Source organism: Portunus trituberculatus, chromosome 44, assembly GCF_017591435.1.
Source record: "Portunus trituberculatus isolate SZX2019 chromosome 44, ASM1759143v1, whole genome shotgun sequence".
In the NCBI taxonomy this organism is placed as follows: Eukaryota; Metazoa; Arthropoda; class Malacostraca; order Decapoda; family Portunidae; genus Portunus; species Portunus trituberculatus.
In genome coordinates, this window is record NC_059298.1 from 29178043 (window position 1) to 29205846 (window position 27804).

The window sequence follows — 27804 nt, forward strand, 5'->3', positions numbered from 1 at the left end:
TACCGTTTCTTTCTCAGCAGTTCTAATTACTTTTCAACTTTTCACTAGGTTTTTCATTTTGCTTTTCGAGTTTCGTGGTTTAGGCAAAATATTTTGCTCCGTAAAAATCTCGTTAATAAAGAAGTTAATTCTCTTTTTATTTTCATGGAAGGAAAACACTCACTTATTTTCTTGCTTTTATTTCCTGCATTTTCACTATCAGTGTATGACCAAAATTTTGGTTCCATGTGTTCCCTCTCAACATTCACAGCACTGAATGATCCTACTTAGCAAAATCATTACTTTCTTCTGTCTCGACCAGCATTACCAAGTGAATTACAGATAGCCCTTGCTGTACAAACCATTACGCTGAAAAGGGAAAGGAAATCCTTCCTTCTTACATATTTTTTTCTTCCAACACCACAGGTTGCCATTACAGCTGCCATATTGCAACATGCACTTTTATCCTATACAAAAAATATACATGAACTGTCAAAAAAAAATCTTTTTGTCTACCTATTAAACTTTGTATTCCTCGAATTACACGTTAAGAATAATTCAGTAGTCCTGACAACCTGATGAGGCAAGTGAGGAAATAAACATGAGGAAGATTAATTTAGAAAAGTAGATAATCCCTCAGTTGTGTGCTGATGCTTGAGGCAAACCTAAGTCATGGAATGTGCAAGTGTTTGTATTTGTAATTACCAGCTGTGTCCCTTCCAATGCATGTTTTGATTTTACAAAAAATGCTCCCTTGCATTAGATGGGACTCTAGACTATCATTAGAATGTAATAGTATATAACAAATGCAGCTGCCTGCAGTATACAGAGTATAATAAGGAAAAGAACTGTGCAATGCATCACTTAAATCTTAACATTCTACAAAATATCTGAAAAATTAACTTTGTTAAAAATTCCAGATACAACTTATTTTACTATCTTACAATCATCACAATTATTCACATGCTGGCATCAGTACAGAGCTCTGTTTCACCAGGGAGAGGCCACCACCACCACACCCAGGCCTCAGCAGCTCGCTATCACCAATGCCACACTTTGGCATGTGGACAGTTTAGTCATGGGGCAGCTACAGAAGTGCAAACAGTGAGACTCATAAACTGGTTGGTGAGGACAAAAGTTTGAGTTGCACAACACCAGTAAACATACAATAAAATGCTTTTTCAAATTTCATGAACCAAAATGTCAAATACTTGGAAACCTAGAATTTGCCTGATATATATAGATGAATAAGAAGTTTCTTCCATTAATGTGATACTTTGCTGCTTTTTGTATGCTACATCTTACATTAAAAATAAGCCTTTAAAAATATACAGGAATATAATTTTAAAATTATTTAAAGTCTCAAAACCCATCCAATCCTATAAGGAATATAAGAACATTAAACGGAATGATGATACTAATGATGCATAAAAGATTTAACTCTGTGTGGAGACTAAAGTTGTATTGAGGAGTGAGGGCAATGGGGAGAATGATGGTGGAAGAGTGATGGTAGCCGGAGGCTGGGTTTAGTGGTGGTGGCTGTGGCAGTGGCATTGGCTCTCCTTAATCTATATATCAAGGCCACAGAGCTACGTTGTCACTATTGCATCACATCAACCCAGATCTCATACACACTCTCTGGTCGACTCTGTACTTCTGCCTGTTGCTCAAACAAATGCGTCAATGGTTGTGAATGAAAATATACATATGCCAGAAACTTCTTAAAGCTACAGCACTACAATTACTACTACTACTACTCCTATGTTTCCATTTTGTCCCACATCTCTGGACTTAAAATGTGGTAATGACTAAATAGTTATTACAAACATGATAATCCATTCTCTCAACACATACACAATTAGTACTTTGTTCACAATGACATTGCCTTATCAGTCATCTTAACTAAATATTGGAAGCCAGGGAATGTTTTGGAACTGACTTCATACAACTACCAACATTTAACACAGTAATCCATCTCCAAATGCCCATGCACCACCATTCACAGCTTCTGCACCTAACTCTAACAAGTTAACTATGCAAGTCTTCCATGTGAGGCCTCTGCAATCTCTGGGATAAATACAAAGCTTTTCAATAACTGTTATGGAAAGATTAATACATGTCACACAAAGAAAAGAGTTCCATAATAAGGTATTACATGTTCAGTGACAAGGCAGGTTTCCTTAGTAAACAAAAAAGATTCCTTAATTACCAATTCAAGGTTCACAATTTGGTTTCATATTCTAAAGTGGACAGCTGATGTCAGTACAAAAGAACAATTATTAGAAGTTAACATGTCATCCTTGGTGCTGCAATATCTGTAAATTATTACAAACAAAATAGCAAAATGGCAATTTTTGTCTGCTACTGTTGAGGACGATCTGGGAGTCACAGAGTGAGCAAAATGCACGTAAACTCATGCGTATGTGACTTACTTAAATCTTGTGGGCTTATCTACCTGGACAAAGGTGCATGGCATTAATTTTTGGGACAAACTTTGCAGCACTTCCTCAAAATAATGTCATTATTCCTATATATTATAAAATTTTGAAGGAGCAAAAAACAATAAACTATGCATACTCCAATAGAAAACACTTTGTACACCAACAATATGTACTTTAACACACTTGTTATCTTACGAAACAGAATCACCTCACCTTTCTCCAGAAATTAGGCATTAAGTGGTCAATCAGGCCGTACTAACAACATCCTGCTTTGCGCAGACAATATCTTAGTAGCTAACAGAAATTCCATTCATACATCTAGAAAACATAATCTATGTGCATAGTGGTGCACTGAGGATTGGTCGTCTCTGTCCAAGAGGCTTGGAGCCAACGGAAGATGTGAGGGAATGTTCTTTGATGTGAATGTGCATATGTAGACATCTTGCAGTTGATCCCCAGGAATAGGGATGTCAGCCTAGTATACAGATAACTGACACAAAGATCTGACTGTGAGAACATCACAAAGACACAACTTTGTGTGCATGAATGAGGGAAATTGGAAAAGTATCAAAGAAATCAAATTAATAACAATTTTGAAATATTTAGCGATGCTATCTTGTAAATAGAATTTCATTGATATTTTATTCTTAATTTCAAACAGTTGTACTTTATATATTATTGCATTTTTTAGAATGGAACTTTAGAAAGGAGCTTTATATAAAAATTTCATTGGCAATAAACTGTAGATGTAGACAAATTTCTCATTTCACAACGTACAAAAATCATTCACATATTCCACACCAATTATCAAAATATCTTAACAAGACAGTCACCACACTCTCTTCCATTATTTTCTGGAACTGGACACTGAAACCAAATGTGTTTTCATACTGGTGCCATAACCAATACAACATAATGAGCACCTTAAAACAACAACAGATCCAAACAGCATAGTGGTACCAGTGACACTCTGTCAGGCTGTGCTGGATGTGTGGTGCTGCACTGACACTTCTCTTTGGTGGGAGCTACACAGCTTGGTATTACTCTGCATAAATTTAACTTTCAAGTGAAATTTGGTCTATCAACAGAACCACATGTGCTGAGTTTAGCATAGGTCCAGGAATAACATACTTAATACTTTCTTCCTTTACGAATGTATGGTAGCTGAATATGAAAAATATTTGGTTTAGTGTATATTTACTAAAGAATTTTCCCTTCACTCTCTCTCTCTCTCTCTCTCTCTCTCTCTCTCTCTCTCTCTCTCTCTCTCTCTCTCTCCCTCTCTCTCTCTCACACACAACACAGAGAAGATGGATAGGGAATGCGCATAAAACCTATGGTGTTCCAGCATCACACAGACCAGTCAACATGTATAATTGATTCACTGAAATTTCAAAATGGTGAAAACAATTATGCATAACTTTTAATACTACAATGCTTTGGGGAATAATTTCTATTTAAGGAATAATAATTATTTTGGTTATAGTATGTAACATTCAATTCATCATTGCCTTCTTTGAGTAAAATGTTTTACTATCAATAGTAACTCTACTGTACATACCAACTGCAAATTTTTCTTTTCAAAACAGACACTATTATTGTAATCACACTCAAGCATACAAAAAATTTAGAAATTATTGCCATAATCACCAAAGTTGATCCACAGCCACTTTACAACTTACTTTTAATCACTACACAAATCCTTGAAACAGCACCTCACTACTAAGGCATCAGGTCTAATCTACTGTCTCACTACCTATTCAAAGTGCAAAACCTTACAAAATCCTGTGTTAAATGTTCACAACAAGTCTGTTGATGTGATAAAACAAATGTACCCACAGAAGGATGTGACAACTATCTAGCTACATTGGCAGCCACTTCAGTGCAGCATCTCACTACTAGTGGTGGGGTTTGGTCGGCCTGGCCCAGGAGGACAAGAATACTAACAACAACCTACTTTAGTTGCTCAAAACTACACAGCTTCAGCCTTCATCTACAAGCTTATAATCCACCAAACATACTATGAGATCAATTCCTTTTTCACTTAAGGTTTAACTCTTATTTGCTTCCAAATAAGCATGTAAAACCTACTTGCATTTGTATGCGTAAATAATTTCCTGTAACTTAGAATTACTTATATACAATCATCTGGGACATATGCATTTTTTTTTTCTCAGAACAAGAAAACTTAAAGACCACACTTATTGTTTTCCTCTATATTAATGTAAGGGAGGATACGGGTGTGGTGGGTGTGAAGGGTGTGGAGGGTCATCACCAGCACAATATCAAGTGTTCCCTGGAGTGTAAGATTGTCACTAGTGGAGAGAAGTGGCAGTAACAGCACAAGAGGAATGTCATTGCAATAATTCATGAAACTCTTGAGGTCAGTATTCTGAGACTTAAATACTGTTCTATGAAAGAATGATTCACAAAATTCATCATTAATTAGAGTTAAGGACAAATATTTTTTGCAATCTTTTAGTCACAGAAGTTGTTTTTTACCATAATACCATAGATATACCATAAGGCTGCCATGCCTCAACAATGGTCTGTTCACAGCAGTGTGTTGCTTCACACACCACTGATCTGAGACTAATGTCTGGCACAACTCACTAAATAATTACTATTTCATTAAACATAAAAGCCAGTTTTGCTGTGGGAGTCAAATATCTGCAGAGTAACACTGAGCAACTATTAAATTTGCATAAACTTCTCAATTTTTCTTTTAATTTTATATAATTTGGTGCACTCTGCAGTGACTAACATTACTCATGTGTTACAAGAAAAGAAATAAACACAGACAAATTAATCTAATATGCCTGGAAAGCAGAAACATCTTTGCAGCAAAACTCAACAGATCTAAATACACTGAGCTGGTACAAAGTCAATGACAGTCCTCTCTCACTATAAACTCACTCACTTCATACATCCTTTGAACATTTTGCATTTACATCTTTAACAAAACATTAGATACACACCTTACAGTAACACCAAGAAACAGGAGGAGGGTTTGTTATCACAAGAGTTAGCATTAAAGCTGTAGCATCCTTCACTATCAGCTGTTATCACCAAAAAGTTTCTGTTGTGGTAGGCAAGAGTTCATCAAGTTTGGGAGTGGATATCAAACACTTACTTTTACTAGAATCCTCAGGAAATATCTTGTATCAAGGTGCAACCTGTCCACCCAGTTAGTCATTTCTTCACCTAATCAGAATAGTAATATCAAAATTTCATCAAACATCAAAGCAGTGTTTATCACAGGAGGAAAGAGGGTATGACCTGAGGTTGATCTTGGTCACACACATCATCCAGGTCACAAAACTCAACAAATGAGTAACAGGTCACAAAATGTTAACATTAAGGCTTCAAAATGGATTTTCTAAACTTGAGCTTCATCATTCCCATGTCCTACAAGCACAGGACAACAGTTATTGAATTATGCCCTTCCCACTCAAAGTACTCTTGGCTGTTTTCCTCAGACTCCCCACACACTCTTTTTGTGCCACTGGCTTACGTTATTCACTAATCATAAAAGCTCATTATGCACAGCCCTCAAGTCCTCGGAGATTCACACGACATTATTGCTAAATGTTAACTCTATTCCGAGCACCATCGGTTTCCCTCACTGTGCCACCAGTCCTCCCACATCTAGGCACTGGCTGACACCTTTACCACCCAAATTGAAAGAACCTGGCAACCCAAAGCAACACAACATGGGAAGTTTCAACCACATTCTATTGGCATACCAGTTATGTGGCAGCCAATGACCTGGATGACCCATGACCTGGTTTAGTAGAGCCTGTGTCAGTGTTCCTTCTTGACCACCACAACACATGCTCCTGCCCGGCCATTGATGAGAGGCGCCATCTGGGAGAGTGGGAAAGTCTCATAGATAGGAAGAAAGAATAATGCTGTTCTTATTTGGTGATTATAACATGTAGCTAAAACTCAATCTGTGAAATCAACACCAAGGCAATGACAGATCTCTCTCATGCCGAACAGACTCTTTTCATATACACAACAGTGAAAGAAGTACCCAGCAAAGTGATGAGGTGAGACAGAAAGGAAAGCTGGGAAGTCCTAATATAATGAAATAATCAAATACTGAAATTACTCAACTTGACAGGAGTAGAGAGAGACAGCATAACAAAAAAAAAATTAAGAGGTACAATATGGAGAAGAAGGATAGATAAAAAGAGAGGAGAGGAGAGGAGAGGAGAGGAGAGAACAGGAGAGACTAGAGGTGACAAGAGGAGAGAAAAAGAGATGTAAAAAATAAATAAATAAAAGAATATATATGCACTGATGCAAATTCAAGGAAAAAATATAGCAGAAGAAAAAGTCTACAGGTGATTCTTCCCAGCTACAAATAAGAAATGCTAAAGATGAGATAGCTTTAAGCTGAACAGAAACAGACAAAGACAATGTAGTTGAGGCTCACCTGTGTCCACTCATTGGTCTGCGGGTCATACGCATGCACCAGGTTGAGGTAGGTCTGCCCATCATACCCGCCCACACAGAAAAGCCGATCGCCCAACAGACTCACCCCAGCACTATCACAGCCCACACTGAGACAAGCCACCTGTGTCCATGTGTCTGTAGCTGGGTCATACCTGAAGGTGTAGCAAATCAGGAATATGAGACATGTCTTTTGCATTTTCCTATGACTGAGATGCAAATATAATGTAATTTTTGATGATATACAATAGTATCATTATTTATATCACTATATACAATTTTATGATGGAATGGAAAGGAGATACAAATCAATATTATGGATAAAGTAAAATATAACTACCACATCTTTTGAGGTGTCAGGATTTTAGTTTCAAAAAAGATTCTTAAGTTATCTAATGAAGCACAAACCACATATAATATAATAGTGTCATTCATTCTGAAATATAATAAAGAGGTACTTTTATTGCACAACACAAGAAGAGGTCTTGTTTCACTTTCCCTCAAAGTACTACAGTATGTCAGGCCTTCTTGCTGCACATCAGAGGAACAGCTCACTCCCCATTCCCTCTGAGTACTAAGTCAGCCTCTTCCTTCTCACCTCTCCACACAATCAAATCTGGAAGCACAAGGGTTGGAGGCAGGGGCATCATGTCCCCCCACAGCGTACAGGAAACCATTCACCACTCCAACAGCTACCCCACCTCTCCGCCGGGCCATGGGGGCACAGGGGGTCCATTTATTAGTGTGAGGGTCATAGCACTCCACTGTGCGCAGGCAGGAAGAGCCATCACGCCCTCCCACCGCGTACAGCCTGTAAAAGGGGTACACAGAAAAGTTACCACTAATGCTTACATAAAAATTCTAATAATTTGTCATTTTAAATAAGCAGGTTAATGCTATTTCAAAATTATCCAATCTTCCCAACATTTTACAAATTAGAGGAAACTATGTATGTGGACAGTTGTGCTTTGTCTAAGTTCCTGATCTGTAGTAAACATGCCCACAAGACTAAGCCTTCCCAACATGGTCTAGTATATAAAAAGATACACAAACTGATGTGAATGATTTCTGAAAGAAGGGATAAAACAACAGTGAAGGAGAGCAAAAGACAATAAGTTGATGTGCAGAAGAAAAAATCCACAGTTGGTACTCTTTTCAGGACCTGTTGTTCAGGACAGCTACACCCACAGTGGATCTTGAGGTGGACATGGGGGCCACATAGCTCCACTGGCGGGCTTGTGGGTCCCAACGCTCCACTGTGTTGAGGTAACTCCAGCCATCGTGACCCCCCACTGCATAAAGAGGCCCTTCCAGCACACCCACTCCTGAAATGGCAGGAATCAATATTGATGGAGGCAAGAATTGAATATCAACAACAAAGAAAAGATATTAAAATTAAGAATTAAAATTAAGAATTAGAGCATGGGCAAAATTTTCATTTTGAATGCAAGGAGGGAATTTTCATATATTTCATCCATTAATGGGAAATATTGTCATTAAGAGTCATTAAAACATCATGAATGAGTGCATGAAGTTCCTAGCAAATATATAGACATATTGCTTAAGGTAAATAAGATACATTTAAACATAGGTCAGCTCACCCAGGCCGTGTCTGTGGGTGGACATGGGAGGCAGCTGAGTCCAGGTGTTGGTGGCCGGGTCATAAGCCTCCACTGTATTGAGAGTCTTGAGTCCGTCCCTGCCGCCCACCACGTGCAGCTTGCTATCCAGCACTGCTACGCCAAACTGGAGGCGGCGGCCAGTCATGGTGCCCACGCTGGTCCAGCTGTTGGTCCGCAGGTCGTACCTCTCAATGCCTGTTGAACCTGCAGCAATACCTGGAGTGAGCAATGGTCTTTCTGGTATCATTCCCAACCAACACACATGCCCCAGTCACATCATTATTGTTTGACACCCATTAGTATAATACAATATAAACAATAATATGACCAATTGTACTGTACACTATTTACATTATTGTCACAATATAGTCATCCTTAACAAAAAAGCAAAACATATTTGCACATACTTTCACACACTCATTCTAAGCGTCATTTAAGCCTCTCTTAATCTCTGATTTTCTCCATGTATGCAAATGAGACCTTCTAGATATAAACTAATTACTGCCAGCAATCATTCCCCAGCACAAAAATATACATTTAAGTAGGAAATTATGTAATTAATAGAAAAATGTTCTGTCCAAAAAACTGGTTTGCAATTTTCATTCTTTCAAGAATTTTAGTGAGCTGGTTCTACTGTTTGGTGAGTCTACATTTAATAATAAAGCAAATTAGCAGATTAATCTAATTTTTAAATGTTCCAGCAAATGCAGGAACACTACACGGTTCTAGCTCAGAGACATGAGGGTGCAAGCATGTTTCATGTTATAAGTCCTACAAAAGGAAGGCAGAATGCAGTTAGCAAACACAGAAGCAGTGTGCATGATGACAACACTAAATAGTACTATACTAAATGAAGCTTTATATTTACCCATCTATTCAACTACCTAGTTGTTCTGATGTCTGATCTTTGCATCTCCTTACTGGAGGTCACTAGTATGCCTTTGCCTAAACAATACATCATCATTATCAGTCTCTCCGCACAATGTGTGTTAATAACCAAGCAGTATGTGAGGCTGGCCTCATTGCAAAGACTCACCACCAGAAAGCATCACACAATGCATGCTTCTGAAATTATTAAGTTGAGCAGGTGATCTGGTTGGAATTTGTGGGCCTATAAAGCATTGTCTTAAGAGAAAATAACACAGAACAAAGAAGCAGCAAGCAAGTACCGTGACAATGTTGTGTCACGGCCACAATATTCATGCCTGGTTTGAGAAGCATTGCCAAGTCACCTTCTCATCTCGGTAACTTCTGTCGCCGCTTTATCATAACTGGACCATAAGTCAAATTTCAAACTAAAGAAATCAAAATTATGTCTCAATCCTAACTAACACTTCATGGTTAGTGAGAGCTCTCCCAATGCTTGTACTAAGGTAATACAACTAAAAAAATTATAATATATTAATGCACAGACTTCACCCATGTATAACTGCCTTACCATCTCTGATTTACAAAGTATTTCATGCTTGCAAACTTCTCACAAGCAAACTGGTGAAACACCACCAGAAAAGTAATGCCTAGTCAATACATTTTCAACAAGGTGATACAAGGAGACTGCTAAGTGATATTGTACTAACAAAAACAAGTGAATGAATTGTGGAGTCTAATTCTTAGCACCGAGGTGTAAAAAACACTGTGTGATAACATTGTTCAATGAAATGTTTACTCCTCACACTGGTCAATGAGACTTGCTTATAACATACACTCTAAGGAATGTATAGGATAGCACAAAAACACTACAAAATCTATCTGTGAATAGAGTCATGAGAGGCACCTTGGCAGGCAAATGAGCCTAAGACACAGAGGTATATAAAGAATACAGCATCTCGGGTATCAGGTTCCAAGACAGTTTTTGAAGCCTTTGTGCCTCGAGTCACTACATAACCACAGCTACGCTAAGAATGTTCTACAAACACTTATCAGTAAATCTGTAAATTTCCCTAGTATGTGTAAATTAGGTTTTATAAATGCACAAACTACACTATTATGTGGTTTTTATATGTTTTCTTATCAATAACAGCATACCCCCATGCTGTGGGAAGCCAGCTCACTCACCTACCCACACCAACACTCACTCACACACCCCCACACATCAACATGCACAGAACAGAAAACAGTTGTGTTTATCTTACTTCCTCTCCACCCACCCTTATTGGAGTCCATGCCGCCCACCACATACATGTCCCCTACGGTGGACTTGCGGGGCTTGGTGCGTGGAGACTGCAGGGCTGACCGGCGCTCTGGCAGCAGGTGATACTTGAGGGCTTCCAGAATGAGCTCCTGGCATTCCCGGTTCTCCTTAAAAAGCACATTGGTCTCGATGTGGTCTGTGAGGAACTGCAAAAAGGAAATAGAAGAAAACTACACTAGTACCAATTTGGGAGGGAAAACAAAATATAAATACAGTAAAGTTACTCATGATTATCTATGATTGAAAAAAGTATATGCATAGGAGAATAAAAAGTAACAAAACATAAACAATTAAGAAAATAAACAGTGAAAAGTAATGAATTAACCAATACTCATGTCTACTACTAAATAAATAGCAGACTGTATAAAGAAAACTAGCAGAGAGAATGAGAGGTAGCATCTGAAGACCACCAACTCTAAGCCAGCACACATCACAAGACAGCAGGTGAAAGGCACTGACCTGAGGAGAGAGAAGGGGCAGCTTGACCAAGCTGAGGAGGTCTGCCATGTTCTTGGTGCGTTCCTCCAGGTCGTACTTGAGCCACACCACCAGAGCCTGGCAGGGGAAGAGGAGGGACACAGCTTCATACACCATCAAGTGCTCTTCCCATCAGACATAAACAATGCTAATGTTGACTAATGGTTTAATGGCCAAAAAAATGATAAAATCTAGTTATAACATGACAATTTTGCCTCTAATGGGTAAAGGTAGATCACCAGTCAAAAAGTTAAAAAGGAAAGGCTCATTAAAAACAAGTACAGAAAATAATTTACAATGAAAACAATAATTAATTAAACATTATTCAACCATAAAATATTTTAAGAAGAACAGGTGCATAACTGAGTAGTAAGCTGCTTCACACACACACACACACACACACACACACACACACACACACACACACACACACACACACACACACATGCAAGGCAAATGGGCAAGCCTCTTAATGTGTGGCCCCTGTTCACCTAGCAGTAAATAGGTACGGGATGTAACTCGAGGGGTTGTGGCCTCGCTTTCCCGGTGTGTGGAGTGTGTTGTGGTCTCAGTCCTACCCGAAGATCAGTCTATGAGCTCTGAGCTCGCTCTGTAATGGGGAAGACTGGCTGGGTGACCAGCAGACGACCGAGGTGAATTACACACACACACAAATTTAAATAGAACTACGAGATCACATAGTAAAAAGATAGCCAAGGGAATATGCTTGAAGGATGTGAAGAAATATAGTTTCCCACAAAGATGTGTGGAGGTGTGGAATAGTTTGAGTGAGGAGGTGGTGTCAGCGAGGAGTGTGCATAGTTTTAAAGGAAGGTTGGATGTGTGTAGATATGGAGACGGGGCCACACGAGTATGATACCCAGGCCCTGTAAAATTACAACTAGGTGAATACAACTAGGTGAATACATACAATGCTACATGGTGAAGGCTGTACAATTATAAAATTCAATTGTGTAATGAGATGCTAACTTGCATAAAGTGTGTGTGTGTGTGTGTGTATTCACCTAGTTGTAATTTTACAGGGCCTGGGTATCATACTAGTGTGACTCCATAGTGTCTCCATATCTACACACATCCAACTTTCCTTTAAAACTATGCACACTCCTCGCTGACACCACCTCCTCACTCAAACTATTCCACACCTCCACACATCTCTGTGGGAAACTATATTTCTTCACATCCTTCAAGCATATTCCCTTGGCTATCTTTTTACTATGCGATCTCGTAGTTCTACTTAAGTTTTCCTCTCTCAACATCATTTGCTCATTATCCACTTCATCCAAACCGTTCAACAGTTTATAAACCTGTATTAAATCCCCTCTTTCTCTTCTTCGTTCCAAGGTAAGCAAATTCATTTCTTTTAATCTTTCCTCATAGGTAATTTCTGCCAGTTCCGGAACCATCTTTGTTGCCATTCTCTTGCATAAAGTGTGTGTGTGTGTGTGTGTGTGTGTGTGTGTGTGTGTGTGTGTGTGTGTGTGTGTGTGTGTGTGTGTGTGTGTGTGTGTGTGTGTGTGTATTTACCTAGTTGTAGTTTTACAGGGCCTGGGCTTTATGCTCGTGTGGTCCCGTCTCCATATCTACACTTATCCAATTTTTCTTTAAAACTATGTACACTCTTTGCTGACACCATTTCCTCACTCAAACTGTTCCAAGTCTCAACACATCTTTGCGAGAAACTAAATTCTTTAACATCTCTCAGACATCTTCCCTTCCTCAGTTTCTTACTATGCAATCTTGTGCTTCTAATGTCATATTCTTCTCTCAGGATTAGTTTCTCATTATCCACTTGATCCATTCCATTAATCAATTTATAAACTTGTATCAGATCCCCTCTCTCTCTTCTCTGTTCCAGGGTTGGTAGATCCATAGCTTTTAGTCTCTCCTCATATGTGATCCCTTTAAATTCTGGAACCATTCTTGTAGCCATTTTTTGCAGTCTCTCCAATTTCCTTATGTGTTTCTTTTTATGGGGGTCCACACAACTCCTGCATATTCCAATCTAGGTCTTATTTTAGTACTTATCAATTTCTTCATCATTTCTTTGTCCATATAGTGAAATGCTAATCCAATATTCCTTAGCAAATTATACGTCTCTCTGAAAATTCTATCAATATGGCTTACCGGTTGATTGTTTTCTACCACTGTCACTCCCAAGAGTGTGTGTGTGTGTGTGTGTGTGTGTGTGTGTGTGTGTGTGTGTGTGTGTGTGTGTGTGTGTGTGTGTGTGTGTGTGTGTGTGTGTGTGTGTGTGTGTTTACCTAGTTGTATGTTAAAGGGTTTGAGCAGGGCTCATAGTGACCTGTCTCCATATCTACATTTACCTAACTTCTCCTTAAATTTGCACACACTTTCTGCTGTTATAATCTCTTCACTTAATCCATTCCAGATGTCTACTGTCCTATGTGGAAAACTGTGTGTGTGTGTGTGTGTGTGTGTGTGTGTGTGTGTGTGTGTGTGTGTGTGTGTGTGTGTGTGTGTGTGTGTGTGTGTGTGTGTGTGTGTGACTAACCTGGAAGATGAGCTCCTCAGAAGGCACATTGAGGTCCTCCGAGGCCAGCAGGTGGGCGGCCTCCTCCGGTGGAAGCTGCACAAACTCCTGGTGTTGCATCACCTCCTGGAAGTGCTCCTGTACACACCAGCACAGGAAACAATAGTGATAATGGTGCCTCATGGAATAATAAGCTTGTCCATATTGCAACTAGCTATTCTCTTAACAAAGATAAGGGACTATGGTGCCAACTGAATTCTAGATTATTTGTCAGATCAATCCTATACTAATCTGAAAATAACTTCAGCATTTTGTGACCACCTTGTCAGTTATTATATAATCTATTTATCACTTTATCTGATTTTAATGCAAGAGAAGCACACACTATAGACAAAACAAAGAAAAAAAAGGCCCACTATCTTAGTCACTAATGTCATTAATTTAATATAACTTAGCAGGCCATTATCTCGATTATTTCTCTTCATATATTTACCTACCAAGACATTTACTACAAGTTTTCTGCCTACTCTGCAAATAAATCTAAAACATATGACATGACAAAGATATTCAGATTCTGCTGTAAGCTAATTCTAATATGTACTACAGATTTTTCATTCAAATATTCTTACAAAATCACTTCCCAAAACTGCATATCTCTGCACCACCCACTTGCCTAAACTTTACTGCACAGGCAAGGAAGAAGGACCACCAGCCAGAAGACTTACCGCAGTGTACTTTGAAGCCAGCCGGTGTAGCTCAGAGCAGCCTTGAGTATCTGCAAACAGCTGGATGCCGAGACAATTAGCTGGATGCAACTGTTTGGTGAGGAAATCGCAGCACACCTCCACCACCTCAGTTAGCAGCAGGTGGTGCGCTGTGGACAATACCACTTCCACTGTGTCCTCATGGAGTTCCAGAGTGCCTGTGGGTATGGAGAGTGGAGATGACACCAGCAAAGGATACAGAGGTGATGACCCTCTGAGAGAAGTGGTCAGGTAATGTACAGGTTACATGTGTTAAGATTTTTGTGTTGATTCTTGAAACTCTCTTATTCTTCACTGAATCTACTTTAGCTTCATCCTGCTCAGTGCCTACAGATGTCACACTGTGGTCTTAAAGTGAGCTAGATAATAATAAAAAAATAAATCAATGAAAAGAAAAAAATAAAAATAAAAACCTCCTTTAGATATATGAAAAAATAACATTTCATGGAACACAATCAAAATATATGAACCAGACTATAGATAAACCAGAAATGACAATTTACTCAGGTCACTTCCTCAGTCTGCTCTATACTTTACTGTCTCCTGTGACTCTTTCTGTTACACCCATTGCCTATATGTCTTCTTTCAATACATCTATGAATTATTTTGTCTTTCTCTCTTCTTCTTGTTTGGTGGGCCCATTTCTTAGCAGCCTCCTTTCCATAAACTCCTCACATTTCTCTGCACATTGCTAAACCACCTCTATCTCATCTCTCCAACACTCAAACTCATATAAAGTACATAGGCTATATGGACTGTCATAGTATTAACCCCTTCAGTTCTGGAATGTGTTTTTATCTTGAGTTTTGGGTGTGATTAGACAATTTTATTGACATTAATAAGGGTCTATGGAGGTCAGAAGATTAATGGCCAGTCTTCACTATTCTAATTCCAACATAAGTTTCTGAAGCTGTGGAAAATCAACAAATAGTAAGCAGAATAAAAACAAAAACATGTCACAGTACTGAAGATGTTAAACTCATTAATTTTTCCTTAGCTTAATGAAACACGTGCCCCTATTACAAATCAAAATCAAGGGGCAATAAGAGGTGAGGAGAAGATTAATGGCCAGTCTTCACTATTCTAATTCCAACATAAGTTTCTGAAGCTGTGAAAAATCAACAAATAGTAAGCAGAATAAAAACAAAAACATGTCACAGTACTGAAGATGTTAAACTCATTAATTTTTCCTTAGCTTAATGAAACACGTGCCCCTATTACAAATCAAAATCAAGGGGCAATAAGAGGTGAGGAGAGACAAGGCTCACCAGTGTAGCAGTAGTTGATGAGGGTGAGGAGGGCATCCGAGTCCATGTCCCTGAGGGCGACCTCCTCCTGTGTGGCTTCCAGGACTGGGGAAGTGAACATGGCAGCAAAGTAGTCACTGGCAGCACTCAGCACCAAGCGATGTGCCTTGATCCTGCGGCTGCCTGTAGGTGTGCAGGGAACTCTGGTTAGAAGGATGTGTGTGTGTGTGTGTGTGTGTGTGTGTGTGTGTGTGTGTGTGTGTGTGTGTGTGTGTGTGTGTGTGTGTGTGTGTGTGTGTGTGTAACTGTATGTAATTCACCTAGTAAGAATCATGTATTCTGAGGCCATAAATCACAATAAGAAAGCAAAATATTCCATATTTTACAATGTGAGAGAGAGAGAGAGAGAGAGAGAGAGAGAGAGAGAGAGAGAGAGAGAGAGAGAGAGAGAGAGAGAGAGAGAGATTAATAGACAGATAGATAGAGAGTAACAGATATATAGATAGACAGACATACAGACAGACAGACAGAGATAGATAGAGCAATAGATATACATAGATAGATAGACAGATAGACAGACAGACAGACAGATAGATAGATATATAGATAAATAGATACAATGAATAAGTAGAAAGACAAATAGATCAATAGATAGACTGATTGACTGACTGACTGATAAAAGAAAATGTATAATAAGTAAAATAAAAAAAAAAATGGCGTGACCAGGAATCTCAAGTCATGGAAGTTTGATTCTTTATAGGAATTTTTCTAGTCTTGATTGATTGGTTAATATTTTTCTATATTAATTCATATCTAATTTATGTTTGTGTGAAGCATTGTACTAAATAAAAACTACCATTACAGTGTGTGTGAGTGTGTGTGTGTGTGTGTGTGTGTTTCCTTTGTTAGTGTCACCATTATGTGAGTGTGTGCTCCCTTTGTTGTTGTTGCAGGCATGCTCTGTGTGTGTGTGTGTGTGTGTCTGTGTGTGTGTGTTGTTACTGCTGCTATTTCGCACTGAGTGAGTGGGTGGATGGTGGATGGTGAGTTGGTGCCTGTCTGCCCTTTGTTGCTATTGCTACTGGTGTCATCGTGTGTGTGTGTGTGTGCAATTCACTGTTTAATCTGCTGCAGTCTCTGACGAGACAGCCAGACGTTACCCTACGGAACGAGCTCAGAGCTCATTATTTTCGATCTTCGGATAGGCCTGAGACCAGGCACACACCACACACCGGGACAACAAGGTCACAACTCCTCGATTTACATCCCGTACCTACTCACTGCTAGGTGAACAGGGGCTACACGTGAAAGGAGACACACCCAAATATCTTCACCCGGCCGGGGAATCGAACCCCGGTCATCTGGCTTGTGAAGCCAGCGCTCTAACCACTGAGCTACCGGGCCGTGTGTGTGTGTGTGTGTGTGTGCACAAGTTTTCTCGCGGTGTTTCTCAGGGGCGGGTCGCGGCTGTAGTGGTATCGATGGCAGGCATTGTAGGTCAGGGCGTGCTGTCCTGTCCCTGTCCTGTTGTGTCCATTCCTGCAGTGTTGAAGGGTTCAGCGCTGCGAATCCCTTATTGTGGCGCAATGAATCGATCAGTTATCAAACATTAATCCTGTTGACGCAATTATTGAGATAACTTTATCTATACAATTACCAGATCAACATGTGAAACGCCGACACGGACTCTTCAAACGAGATAGTTATTAGTTTGACGCCTGTCAAGAGGCATCTCCCAACAACACATACGTTACTTAAAAGAAGCAAAACAATTTACAGAAGTGACCAGCAGTGTGTGTGTGTGTGTGTGTGTGTGTGTGTGTATACGCACACGAGCGTGAGCACAAAGTAAATATGAACCCCGAAGCAAAAGTTGAGTTCCGAATGGCACAGACACGTCTTGTGGTGCAAGGAAGCGTACAGATGAAAGACACTGTTCTTTCGGCGGAGAATTCTTGGAAACTTTTATGTGAGGACGCGGTACTATTTCATGTCAAGCAGACTTACAGCAAGTGTTGGCATGATTGATCTATCGCGATATAAAGGAAGTGGGCTGAGTACCAGTGAAGGGTGCATGTGACTCACCGGCCACCAGGGTGACGTCACACAGCTGGCCCCGCGCGTAATATGCTTCCATGCGGCGCAGAGCCACCTCGGCATGACGAGGCGAGTGGAATAGCTCATCGGTGGTGGAGCTTGCCCGCCGCCCCGTCGCGCCCACAGGCGACGGCGACCGCTCCCCTTCCTTCATCTTGCACGAGAACACGCCCACACACGGAGGAGGAGTGTTAGCATAGTACCTGTGAAGAAGGAGAAAGTTTTGATGTAGTACAATGGAGATGAAAGGATTCACGGTCGCTGCTGAGGAACAAAGAAGGTACTTTTTAGAAGGAAGGCAACGAAATGTGAAGCTATGAGGAGTAGCGGTAGCGGTGGTGGTGTCATGTGCCGCCACCACCCCAGGCCTAGGTGGAGTACGTGAACCCTGCTTCCTTATCAGGCGCCACGGCCCTGTCACGGCACCACCCACCCAGGCTACCCTCGGGTGCTCCCAGTATTACCCTGCCTCACCTGCCACCAAACATCCTGCCAAACATTACCATACAAACTCTCTCTCTCTCTCTCTCTCTCTCTCTCTCTCTCTCTCTCTATCGTTAAAAAGGGCAAAAACATATTCCGGAGGGTGTGCGTGCATGCGTGCGTGGGATGCGGCGCCGTGACGCGACGGAGAGTGCAATACCTGGCGTAGGGCGGGTTGCAGGAGTAGAGGTAAGCGGCGGCGTGCGTGGTGGTGCTGTCCCCTGCCAGGCTATGGGGCCGGCCTACTCCTGCACCCATGCCCCCGCAGTGTCCGTGCCGTTCCCGAGGCGTGGGCGGGGCAGAGGTGGGCGGGATCTCTGAGGCCGAGGCAGCTGAGGAAAGCACCAGGTCGGGGGAAGCGGTGCGCACTCCGCCGCCGACGCCTCCACCAACGCCGCTGATATAGAGGCTTTGAGTTTTCCGAGGGGAGTGCGCGCCGCGGGGCATGTTGGCGCCCTTCTCGGAGCGGCTGGTCCAACCTTTACACCACCGCCGAATGCTGAATGATAAAGGGTTCCTGACTTCACTCGGCAACCTCCACACACTGATTGCTCTTCCCCCTTTCTTCCTTTCTATCCTTATTTTTCACAATATTTCGGTTGATGAAGGAGTCAGCCCGAGCCAAGAGTTCCTGGTCGTGTTGAGTCGCCGAGTGCACCTGTCCACCTGTAGTGGTGTACCTCTCTCGTGTGACCGCGGCTTTAATAACACACACTGTCCACGATAACCCTTGTCTTCATCACGGCATCAGCCACGCAGGGAAAGTGTGCGTGAAAATGAACAACGGTGCGAATAAAGTCAATAAATAAAGTTTCATACATTGCAGACTATCTGAATCATGAGAGAGAGAGAGAGAGAGAGAGAGAGAGAGAGAGAGAGAGAGAGAATCTTTGTTTACATGCATTACAGCTTCAAATGAGGTGCAAGTGAACGCAACACGGCGACTTCCTCCCGGGGGCCTGAGTGCCCCGTGGGGAGGGGAGTGACTACAGGGTTTTCTAGGGGATCACTACCCCTGGCGGAAGGCGTCGGTGGCGGCAGCGAGGCGTGCAAGTGTCAGCGAGGAAGTGTGTGCTGGTATCAAAACAAAGGTGACAGGTTCTCCAGGGTCACAAATCACCGCAGTTCAGCTCAATACCGCCGTCCTTGGGGATGGTCGCCGCGGGGGCCTGCCTCCCTGCCACCACCACCACTACCACCACTCAACGCCAGGCCTGCACCACCATCTAACACACCACCGATACGGGAGCCGCCGCGTGTTCCCACCAGGAACGAACACACTCTAACCCGGCCATTCCTAATCCCAGGACACTCACAAAATAAAGGCTATGTGGCAACACACGCCACGTTTGTTGACACACTCAAAATTCTCGCCATGGCGGGCAGTGGGTAATGTTCCCGCTAACTGTGGCCCCGCTGGCACGAGTTGCGAAACGCCCTATACGTCTCATAACTTCAGTGCCATTAAACCATAACACACAAAGTTCAAAATAATCCATACCCGGCACCCGCCAGACTGACAGGAGCCGCGCACGTGGTTGCCGAATGTTGCCAGAAATTCCCAATATTCCTAATTGGCGTTCCAGCCAGGCAGTAAATTTTCGTCTAAACTCCTTTTATCTGCGGCTTTGTCTGACCGGTCGAGGCATTACATGCAGAAATAAACTGCCCCACATGAACTCCCCCGAGAGTTACCTTATATAGCACTATTGCGCCGGATTAATAATGGGCAATAAAGGTCAGCATCCTCAATATAACATGTATTCCCAGACCACATTCCCAAACCCTATAATGTCACGGCGCCGCATCTTATCATAAACTGTATGTCAGGAGGCTGCTGGAGCGGCCACGGAGACACGCGGCGCCTCCTCCCCACCGCTCCTGTACAATGCAACACAAGGGCCGCGATAACAAAGAAACTCGCACAGGTGCGTCTTATCTGTCCCTAATTATGTTACTATCTCAATAGTACCGCCTTTTAATATTACGCTGTCGGCGCCACACCATCACAAGTCAAGGGCCTTTCCGCCAAGCGCCGTTCATCACCATTGTGCAACGCGGGACTGCTGCGCCACCTTTGTTCCCGCTACTCGACATGTTTGGAATACAAGGAAGTGAAATGCAATTATGACTTTATATTTTCCATCTCCTCGGGGAAATTATTTCGAGCCTTTCATGGACCAAGCTATCAGGACGACTTGCATACATTACACACACACACACACACACACACACAGTCTTCCATGCATCCCCTATCACGTCATCCAGCCGCACCTTCACCCGTATCTAAGCGTTACTCTATCCACATAAATGATCCAGCGCGTGTGGAGACTCCCTTGTGATTCCGTTGTCCCCTGCATGACCCCGCCAAGGAAAACAAGAGAAGCACCTCATTTGGACTATCTTCCCATCTCGAAAGGTCAGAGCTGGGGATCAACAGCGCCCGTTTCATAATAAATTCACGGCCGTCGTCTTAGGCACCCCACTGGCCTTGGCGGGGGTAGGGACTGGGGAGGCTTGACGCGGAAGTGTGCAGGCGTGAGGCAGCGCTGAGGCATCACTACTAATGTTACTACCATCAGCCAAAGGACGCGCTCGTTGTAAAATGCATGGCGCAGTATTCTGACACCGACAACATTAAACGTGCTGCGGTATACTGAGCCACGTGGTGGTGGTGGTGGTGGTGGTGACGCAAGCAGTGATCAGTGACACCTGAGTGGTCACACCCACCTCACCCCACCCAACCCAAGCCACCCTCCGAGGTCGCCAAGCTTCTTCTAACGGTGCCCTCAACTACGTCTTTCTTCAGGATCTGTCTACCTGTCTATCTACGAATATCTACCTGATGTATATTTACGATCATACAATAGTAATACATTCACGATCTATTCAAGTTATATCTACCTTTATGTTTGTCTTTCTTTAACCCCTTCAGTACCATGACGTGTTTCAATAATCATTCTGTTTACTGAATGGTGATTTTATACAACTTCAGACCTCCACAGACCTTTCCTGATGTCAATAAAACGGCCTAATAGTATAAAAATGTGTCCCACTACTGAAGCGGTTAATTATCCATTTTCTATCTATATTGTCATACGTTCACGATGTATCTATCTACTATCTATATCCATTTATATATCTATCTAATATGTTTTTTTTTTTTTACGATTTATCAATTTGACCTATATGGTATGATTTCAGGGGAATTTCTCTCTCTCTCTCTCTCTCTCTCTCTCTGTGTGTGTGTGTAATTCACCTCGGTCGCCTGCTGGTCACCCAGCCAGTCCTCCCCATTACGGAGCGAGCTCAGAGCTCATAGACCGATCTTCGGGTAGGACTGAGACCACAACACACTCCACACACCGGGATAGCGAGGCCACAACCCGTCGAGTTACATCCCGTACCTATTTATTGCTAGGTGAACAGGGGCCACACATTAAGAGGCTTGCCCATTTGCCTCGCCGCGCCGGGACTCGAACCCGGCCCTCTCGATTGTGAGTCGAGCGTGCTAACCACTACACTACGCGGTGTGTGTGTGTGTGTGTGTGTGTGTGTGTGTGTGTGTGTGTGTGTGTCACGTCCCTCTTGTAGGAAAAAAAGTGCCGATACACAATGTTCATGGCGCCGCGTTCACCTCAAGCCCTCAATGTCATCGCAAGTCCCGCTGTAACAGGTATTTACTTGCCGCTCTACCGAGAACCATGCGTGAGTCTGCTGGCCTTGGAGAAAGAATCTACCCGCGACGTAGCTAGGAAGAGCTGCTAGGGTGGTGGTGGTGGTGGTGCGCAGGGAGACAGACGGACAGACAGACAGATAGATGCTGTAACTAACAACTTTGTCCCTGCTTCCTGATAGCCTTTCATGGTAATATATGCATGACTATTAATTGTGTGTGTGTGTGTGTGTGTGTGTGTGTGTGTGTGTGTGTGTGTGTGTGTGTGCGCGCGTGTGTGTGAGGGATAAAATATTGATAGTGGTGTGGTCACAGCTGTGGCAAAGATATATTTCATCAAGATTTTCCTCGTGACTAAACAAAAGATTTAGTTCATCCTTCATCAAATCCGTTTTCTGTTGGACATGGACCGTTTTTTACAGAGGGCATGAAGGATGACTGTCTTTGCTTGTCTGATAAAAAAAATCAAATCAAATAGCAATAATAACAACGAAATAAAGCAAATCTACGTTAATATTCTAGTATTTGTTTGTGATCTGTACTCAAAAACGCTTTGCTCTCTCACCACGACTATTTTCCAAGGCCACAGAGATGATTAGCGGGATTTTCATTTGTTTCTCCAGTTAATAATGTAGAAATATTGTCACTACCTCTAAGACCGTAAAAGCACTTTAAAAAACGCTCTTTCTCTCACCACGACTATTTTCCAAGGCCACAGAGATGATTAGCGGAGTTTTCAAGTGTCTCCAGTTAATAGTGTGGAAATCTTTAGAACTGAAAAAACACATTAGAAAACTCGTGAAAATTTTTATAAAGCCTTCTGAATTAGTAAAGGTGAAGCACATAAGTGTTTGAGAATATCAGCTTACACTTCACAATCCATCCCAGATCAAAATAATATGAATCTGGTGTATTACTAATGAAATAAGGAGTAAATTTGCAAGTGCATGCCTACAATAAGTAATAAAACAGCATCAGTCAACCGTCACTCTAATTTCAGATACGATAAGCAATAAAGTTAATGAATAGACACTCATGTGAGTCAACCCAAACAGCGGAATCAAACTGTCCTTATATACAACACAAGACACACGACATACAATAAGGTTATCACTGCAATCAATACACGCGAATGCAGTCTCCCCACCACACTACGTTTCCTGCACTGAAAAGGCTTCAAAACTCGATAAACCTGAAAATAAAGCCGTGCACGTGAGACAGACCGAGAGAGGGAGAGAGGGAGAGAGGAGGGAAGTGCGTCGATATCAAGACATCAGCTAGGAACAGGAACACTGGCGGCCACACACGTCACGGCCCAGAGAAATCATGTTCTGTCTCGCGATCTCCAGCTATTATCCTCCCGGGAAGAGATTTAAGCACACGTAAACCGATCTGAGGGTAAAGCTGTTGCCTTTCACACACCACACACTTCGTTCTCTTGCTCAAGGGAAGGTAGAAAATCTTGTGGTAACTCCGGCCTCATCTGTGACAACTTGCGCGATCTGAGCTGTGCGCGACTCTGACTGTCAAGTGATATGCGAGTTGGTGCCGTTATGCTAGCTGTGTGTGTGTGTGTGTGTGTGTGTGTGTGTGTGTGTGTGTGTGTGTGTGTGTGTGTGTGTGTGTGTACCATCATTTTTCCAAGCGCATAACCTCTTCCTGTACATTTACCCATATCTTGACTCTCCCTCTTCCCCTCCAACAAACTTATCCACATTTCCTTTTACCAATCTCTCAGTCCTGACACATACTTCTTAAATTATCATTCCTCTAGTCTCTTAGTAATCTACGTTATCCAGTCCACTCTTGCCTGATCACGATATGAACCTAAGAACATAGAGACTACAAAGGGCAGATGGCCAACACAACAAGCATCTGAACACTTCATTGAAACTTAAGTAGCATCTTCCATCATGATCCATTAGCCCATCTCAATTACTACTACACATGCATATGCTTTTTACCTTCCCAGCACATTATCAATACAAACTTAACATTTAAACCAGAATGAAAGCCAAGTAAGAAAACACTCTACTTCAACATACAGGCATGAAAAAAAAAAAAAAAATCAATAATATAAATGAACTTGATCTTGCAAATTGTGAATATTTAGGACTTGATATTCATTAATTCCGACACAAACAAGTAACACCTGCCTAACTGGAAATGCCAAGGAGCAACAAAAAAATATGAGGATATAAAAACATCACGTCCTCGCAATTGTTGTCATAGGCTGTTGTTGCACAGGATGATATACTTTCCATATAAGTAAGCCAGAATTCATATAAGGAACAAGACAACCACCACTATGTATATCATGTCTGGCTGATGCTTATGTACTTCAGCTACCCCACACTTATCAACAGAAAGAAAGAAGCAAACAAAGACAAAAGATAAAAGAGGAGATAGCAGAAAAATGAAAAAAAAGAAAATGAATGAATGAATATCTTTGGAGATAAGGAAGAAATCAATGAGATTATTTAAAGAGAACCAACTGAAATGAATGATGTAACTTCATAGATAAGAAAAACAATTAAAGAAGATTATAAAAGATAGAATAAAAAAGGAAATACATACATGAAAAAGCAGCCTTGTATGACACAGTTATAAACACCTTCCTCTTTCAACATTGCTGTTATTCTTTACCCAACAAATGCACACACACAAAAAAAAGAAAAAATAATAATAATCTCACAAGTTACCCTTGGTTTCCTGTAACTTAACAAAGAGGGAAGACATTTCAGTGGTGCAACGGAGGCCAATGCTCTCATAACAACAGTCACATACATGGAAGAAAAAAGCATGAAGAGTGTGTTGCAGGAACAGGTAGCCTTGACGCACTGACCCTGAACTCTAAGACAGACCTACAACTATGTACTTAAAACTCTTGTTGCTTAAGTCAGCAGTATGACCTTGCAGTGTCACCTAACTATTGTGTAATGCTGGGTAATCATGGCAGCTTTGTGGTGGAGTTGTTGTCCATTCTCTAATACTCAGCTACATGTCTTAGTCCTCATGTCACTGATAATGCATGCTGCTGCAGTCGTCTCATGGTGGAGAGTAGATATAGCTTGGTTGCATTCTGTAGTTGGAGTGTCAATTTAGTGGGTATTTCCTCTCAGTATGTTTTGTGTTCTGTCTGCCTTCTTCACACAGAACAAAGAATTATTACAGTTCTGCAGACAACTGTTGTAAGTGCTTTGTAATGTAACTTCTATAGCTAATTCAAACATATGTTGCAGGGTAACTTGGCCATTTCTATCACTACATTGACACCCTTCACTTGGCAGAAATCATTAAGTTAATTGATGTAAATACAAACTGACATGAAGGTCTTGACCAATAGCTTCATGATAAACTCTTGATATTTCTCTAACATATGATTCGTAAATATTTTTTAAGTTATCAGTGGTATTATTTGTCTTCATTTCAATCATGCATACCTATCAGTACCTTTAGGAGGGACTATAAATATATTGTAAATGAAAATCCTGACTTATTTTCTTTAGAGCAGTTTTTGTGCCAATAAAGAACACAAAAATTATATTCCATGTTCCTACACTGTGAAACACACCATATAATATAATTTGGTATCAAGATTTACTTACAACAAGCTTCCCAACACTGGTTTAGGCTCTAATCACTCATCAATTCAGTCCTGGAAATACTGCCACCCAAAGGCACACCAGCAATGTAACATTCACTTGGTAATGCTCTCTCCCGCTGATTGCTTTGTTCAGTAAATTGACTTTTATCTATAAAATAGTACTGGACTAGCAAGAAACACGTAATTACATATCTTCTCAATGAAAACAGGAACACCGTCACCTCTGGAAAAGAGTATTGGTCTGGTGGTGCTGCTAGTTACTATGGTGTTCTGGCTCTGACCAGTAATATTGTGACTCACCACTAACACATGAGAGGTGGGCTACACAACTAATAACTTATAAATAGTGTCACTAAAAAGAATAATGATAATGACTCAAAAATCACAGATCATTTTCTTCCCTTCTTCAAAATCAGTGCCAAGTATTTTCAAAAGGTAGACATAATATTTTGATGGAAGTCAATGAAATAAAAGAATAATAATGATTTCTACCATCATTATCTTCATGAGTTTGTGAGAACAGACAGAACTGAGCCAAAGCACTTACCTAAATAAACTGGCTTAGGGTATGTTAGAAGAAATGTCAACTCAATCATTTTGTTTCATACCTGTTCTATACAACAGGAACTGGAATTACAGCACAAATGGACACAACTTAGTGTTCTCTCCACTGACCTAGAAGTCATACACATCTCTCAGCTAAGTTGAGTACACTAACACATCACAGCACTGCCACTACACCAGCCTGCTGTTACAATTTATCTTGCATCCCTTCCCAAATACCAAACATAGAGCAAATAAGCATCAATGTTTTTCTTCAATAACAATCTCAAAATATCTTGATTTTACCGCTACAGCATTTATGGGATTAAAATATATTCATTACTATATACACTTCATAAAGAGACATTTTCTGTGATTACATCACTTACTTTCACTAAGCCACACACCACATAAGATACAGTATAGCATGCTTCTGCCACAGCGATCTTGACCACAGCAACAACGATGCAATGCTGACCAAAACACATGGGCATGAGAACTTATTTTATTCTTTTTTCATAAGAACAGAAAATGTATCACTTTCAATTTCAATCATGGTCTCATCTCTAACACTAAGATAAGGCTGCAGCGAACCACAAGATAGTAAAGACGACATGAAGATGAGCATGCTTCAGTCCACTGGTCTGTGACACAAGCAGACACACACAGAGGAGCAGTCCACTGACAAGTGCAAATGGGTCTAATTAAGGCATTAATACCAGGATTCTAGCCAAGAGTGTAGCCCACAGGTAAGATCTGCCTCATTAGATTAGACCAGCAATGACAGAGACAGTGGAAAGAAGCCTCCTCAAGGAAATATGTTAAGTTTATCTACAATTTAACTTCTTGTAAAGTTAACAATTCATATGAAATTTCAAATTAAATAACATTCAACACCATATGCCAAAAACTATAGGCCAGCAGTTAAATTTCAGATTTGTCTGGTTAGCATAAGGATAATCAAAAGTTTATAATGTACTTTAAGTAAGACATTTAGACAGAGTCGACTTGTACCACACACCATTCACTCAGTAGTCTTGACAAGCTCCCCAACACACAGATCCTTTGTCATCAACGTGCTGCATTTCCTCCCATCTCCCAGCCCACAACTCTGCACCACAGCCACAGTAACACAGGCGCCCACCAGTACTCACCCCGCGTGCGCTGCAGCGTCGGGGAGCCTCGCAAGGCTGGAGCAGCAGACCGTCAGCCGTCACCTGGTGTGCCTCCCTTGTCCTGGCGCCCTCCTCTCCCAGCGCTGTCTCCTCCCTCTCTGGTACAGCTTCAGGCGGAAGCGGTGGCCAGGATGACAGCAGCAGCCTGCCGCTGACCTTCACCACCACACAGCCGCCACCAAAGCCCCGACACGCGCGGTACTTGTCTGGTGGATGTGCTAACTCTGCTGGTCTCTCGCCACGCCACCACCCACCTCCACATCTTACACTGATTCTTGGCCACTATGGAGTCATCACCAGCACATGTGTCTCGTATCCTTGTCCCGAGGGGAGCCCTGCGTGAAGGGGGAGGGCATGATGACAAAGGTGAGGACTGGGGAAGGGAAGGAGGGTCCACAGGGTGGTTAACCTTGGCAACTTCTGCTTCGTCTTGTCTCGTGGAGAGTACGTTGATAAACTTCTCACGGCGCTGTTTCTTCGCTTCTCTTGCAATACTCCGCGTGATAGTGCCTCGTTGTTATAGCCAAGTTGC

At 41.6% G+C, this 27804-nt stretch overlaps 1 protein-coding gene across 5 annotated transcripts; it reads right to left on the minus strand.

The window, feature by feature from the left end:
• Positions 1-163: 163 nt before the first annotated feature.
• LOC123518969 (kelch-like protein 5) lies at positions 164-27804 on the minus strand. Of its 5 annotated transcripts, none has more exons than XM_045280065.1 (12): positions 27252-27804; positions 17777-17991; positions 15713-15874; positions 14406-14602; positions 13702-13818; positions 11151-11246; positions 10633-10837; positions 8480-8716; positions 8041-8203; positions 7477-7689; positions 6862-7033; positions 164-6287 (listed from the first exon to the last, which is right to left on the minus strand). In XM_045280065.1, the coding sequence occupies exons 2-12, from the start codon at positions 17940-17942 to the stop codon at positions 6225-6227; spliced, it is 1791 nt and encodes a 596-aa protein (XP_045136000.1). In that variant the 5' UTR covers positions 17943-17991; positions 27252-27804; the 3' UTR covers positions 164-6224. The 5 variants fall into 5 exon arrangements, with proteins under 5 accessions (XP_045136000.1, XP_045135998.1, XP_045135999.1 ...); XM_045280063.1 differs by lacking the exon at positions 27252-27804 and adding an exon at positions 18432-19046 and having other exon boundaries at positions 10648-10837; XM_045280064.1 differs by lacking the exon at positions 27252-27804 and adding an exon at positions 18432-19044 and having other exon boundaries at positions 8480-8704; positions 10648-10837.

What these genes read in the sequence shown, in the direction of transcription:
- LOC123518969 (XM_045280061.1), bottom strand. Translation starts at nt 18,718, where the DNA reads ATGCCCCGCGGCGCGCACTCCCCTCGGAAAACTCAAAGCCTCTATATC. An exon ending in TGGCTTCAAAGTACACTGCG is followed by an intron (nt 13,819 to 14,405) that starts GTAAGTCTTCTG and finishes TGGTGTGTACAG; the next exon opens with GAGCACTTCCAGGAGGTGAT. An exon ending in TGCCCCTTCTCTCTCCTCAG is followed by an intron (nt 10,838 to 11,150) that starts GTCAGTGCCTTT and finishes TCCTTTTTGCAG; the next exon opens with TTCCTCACAGACCACATCGA.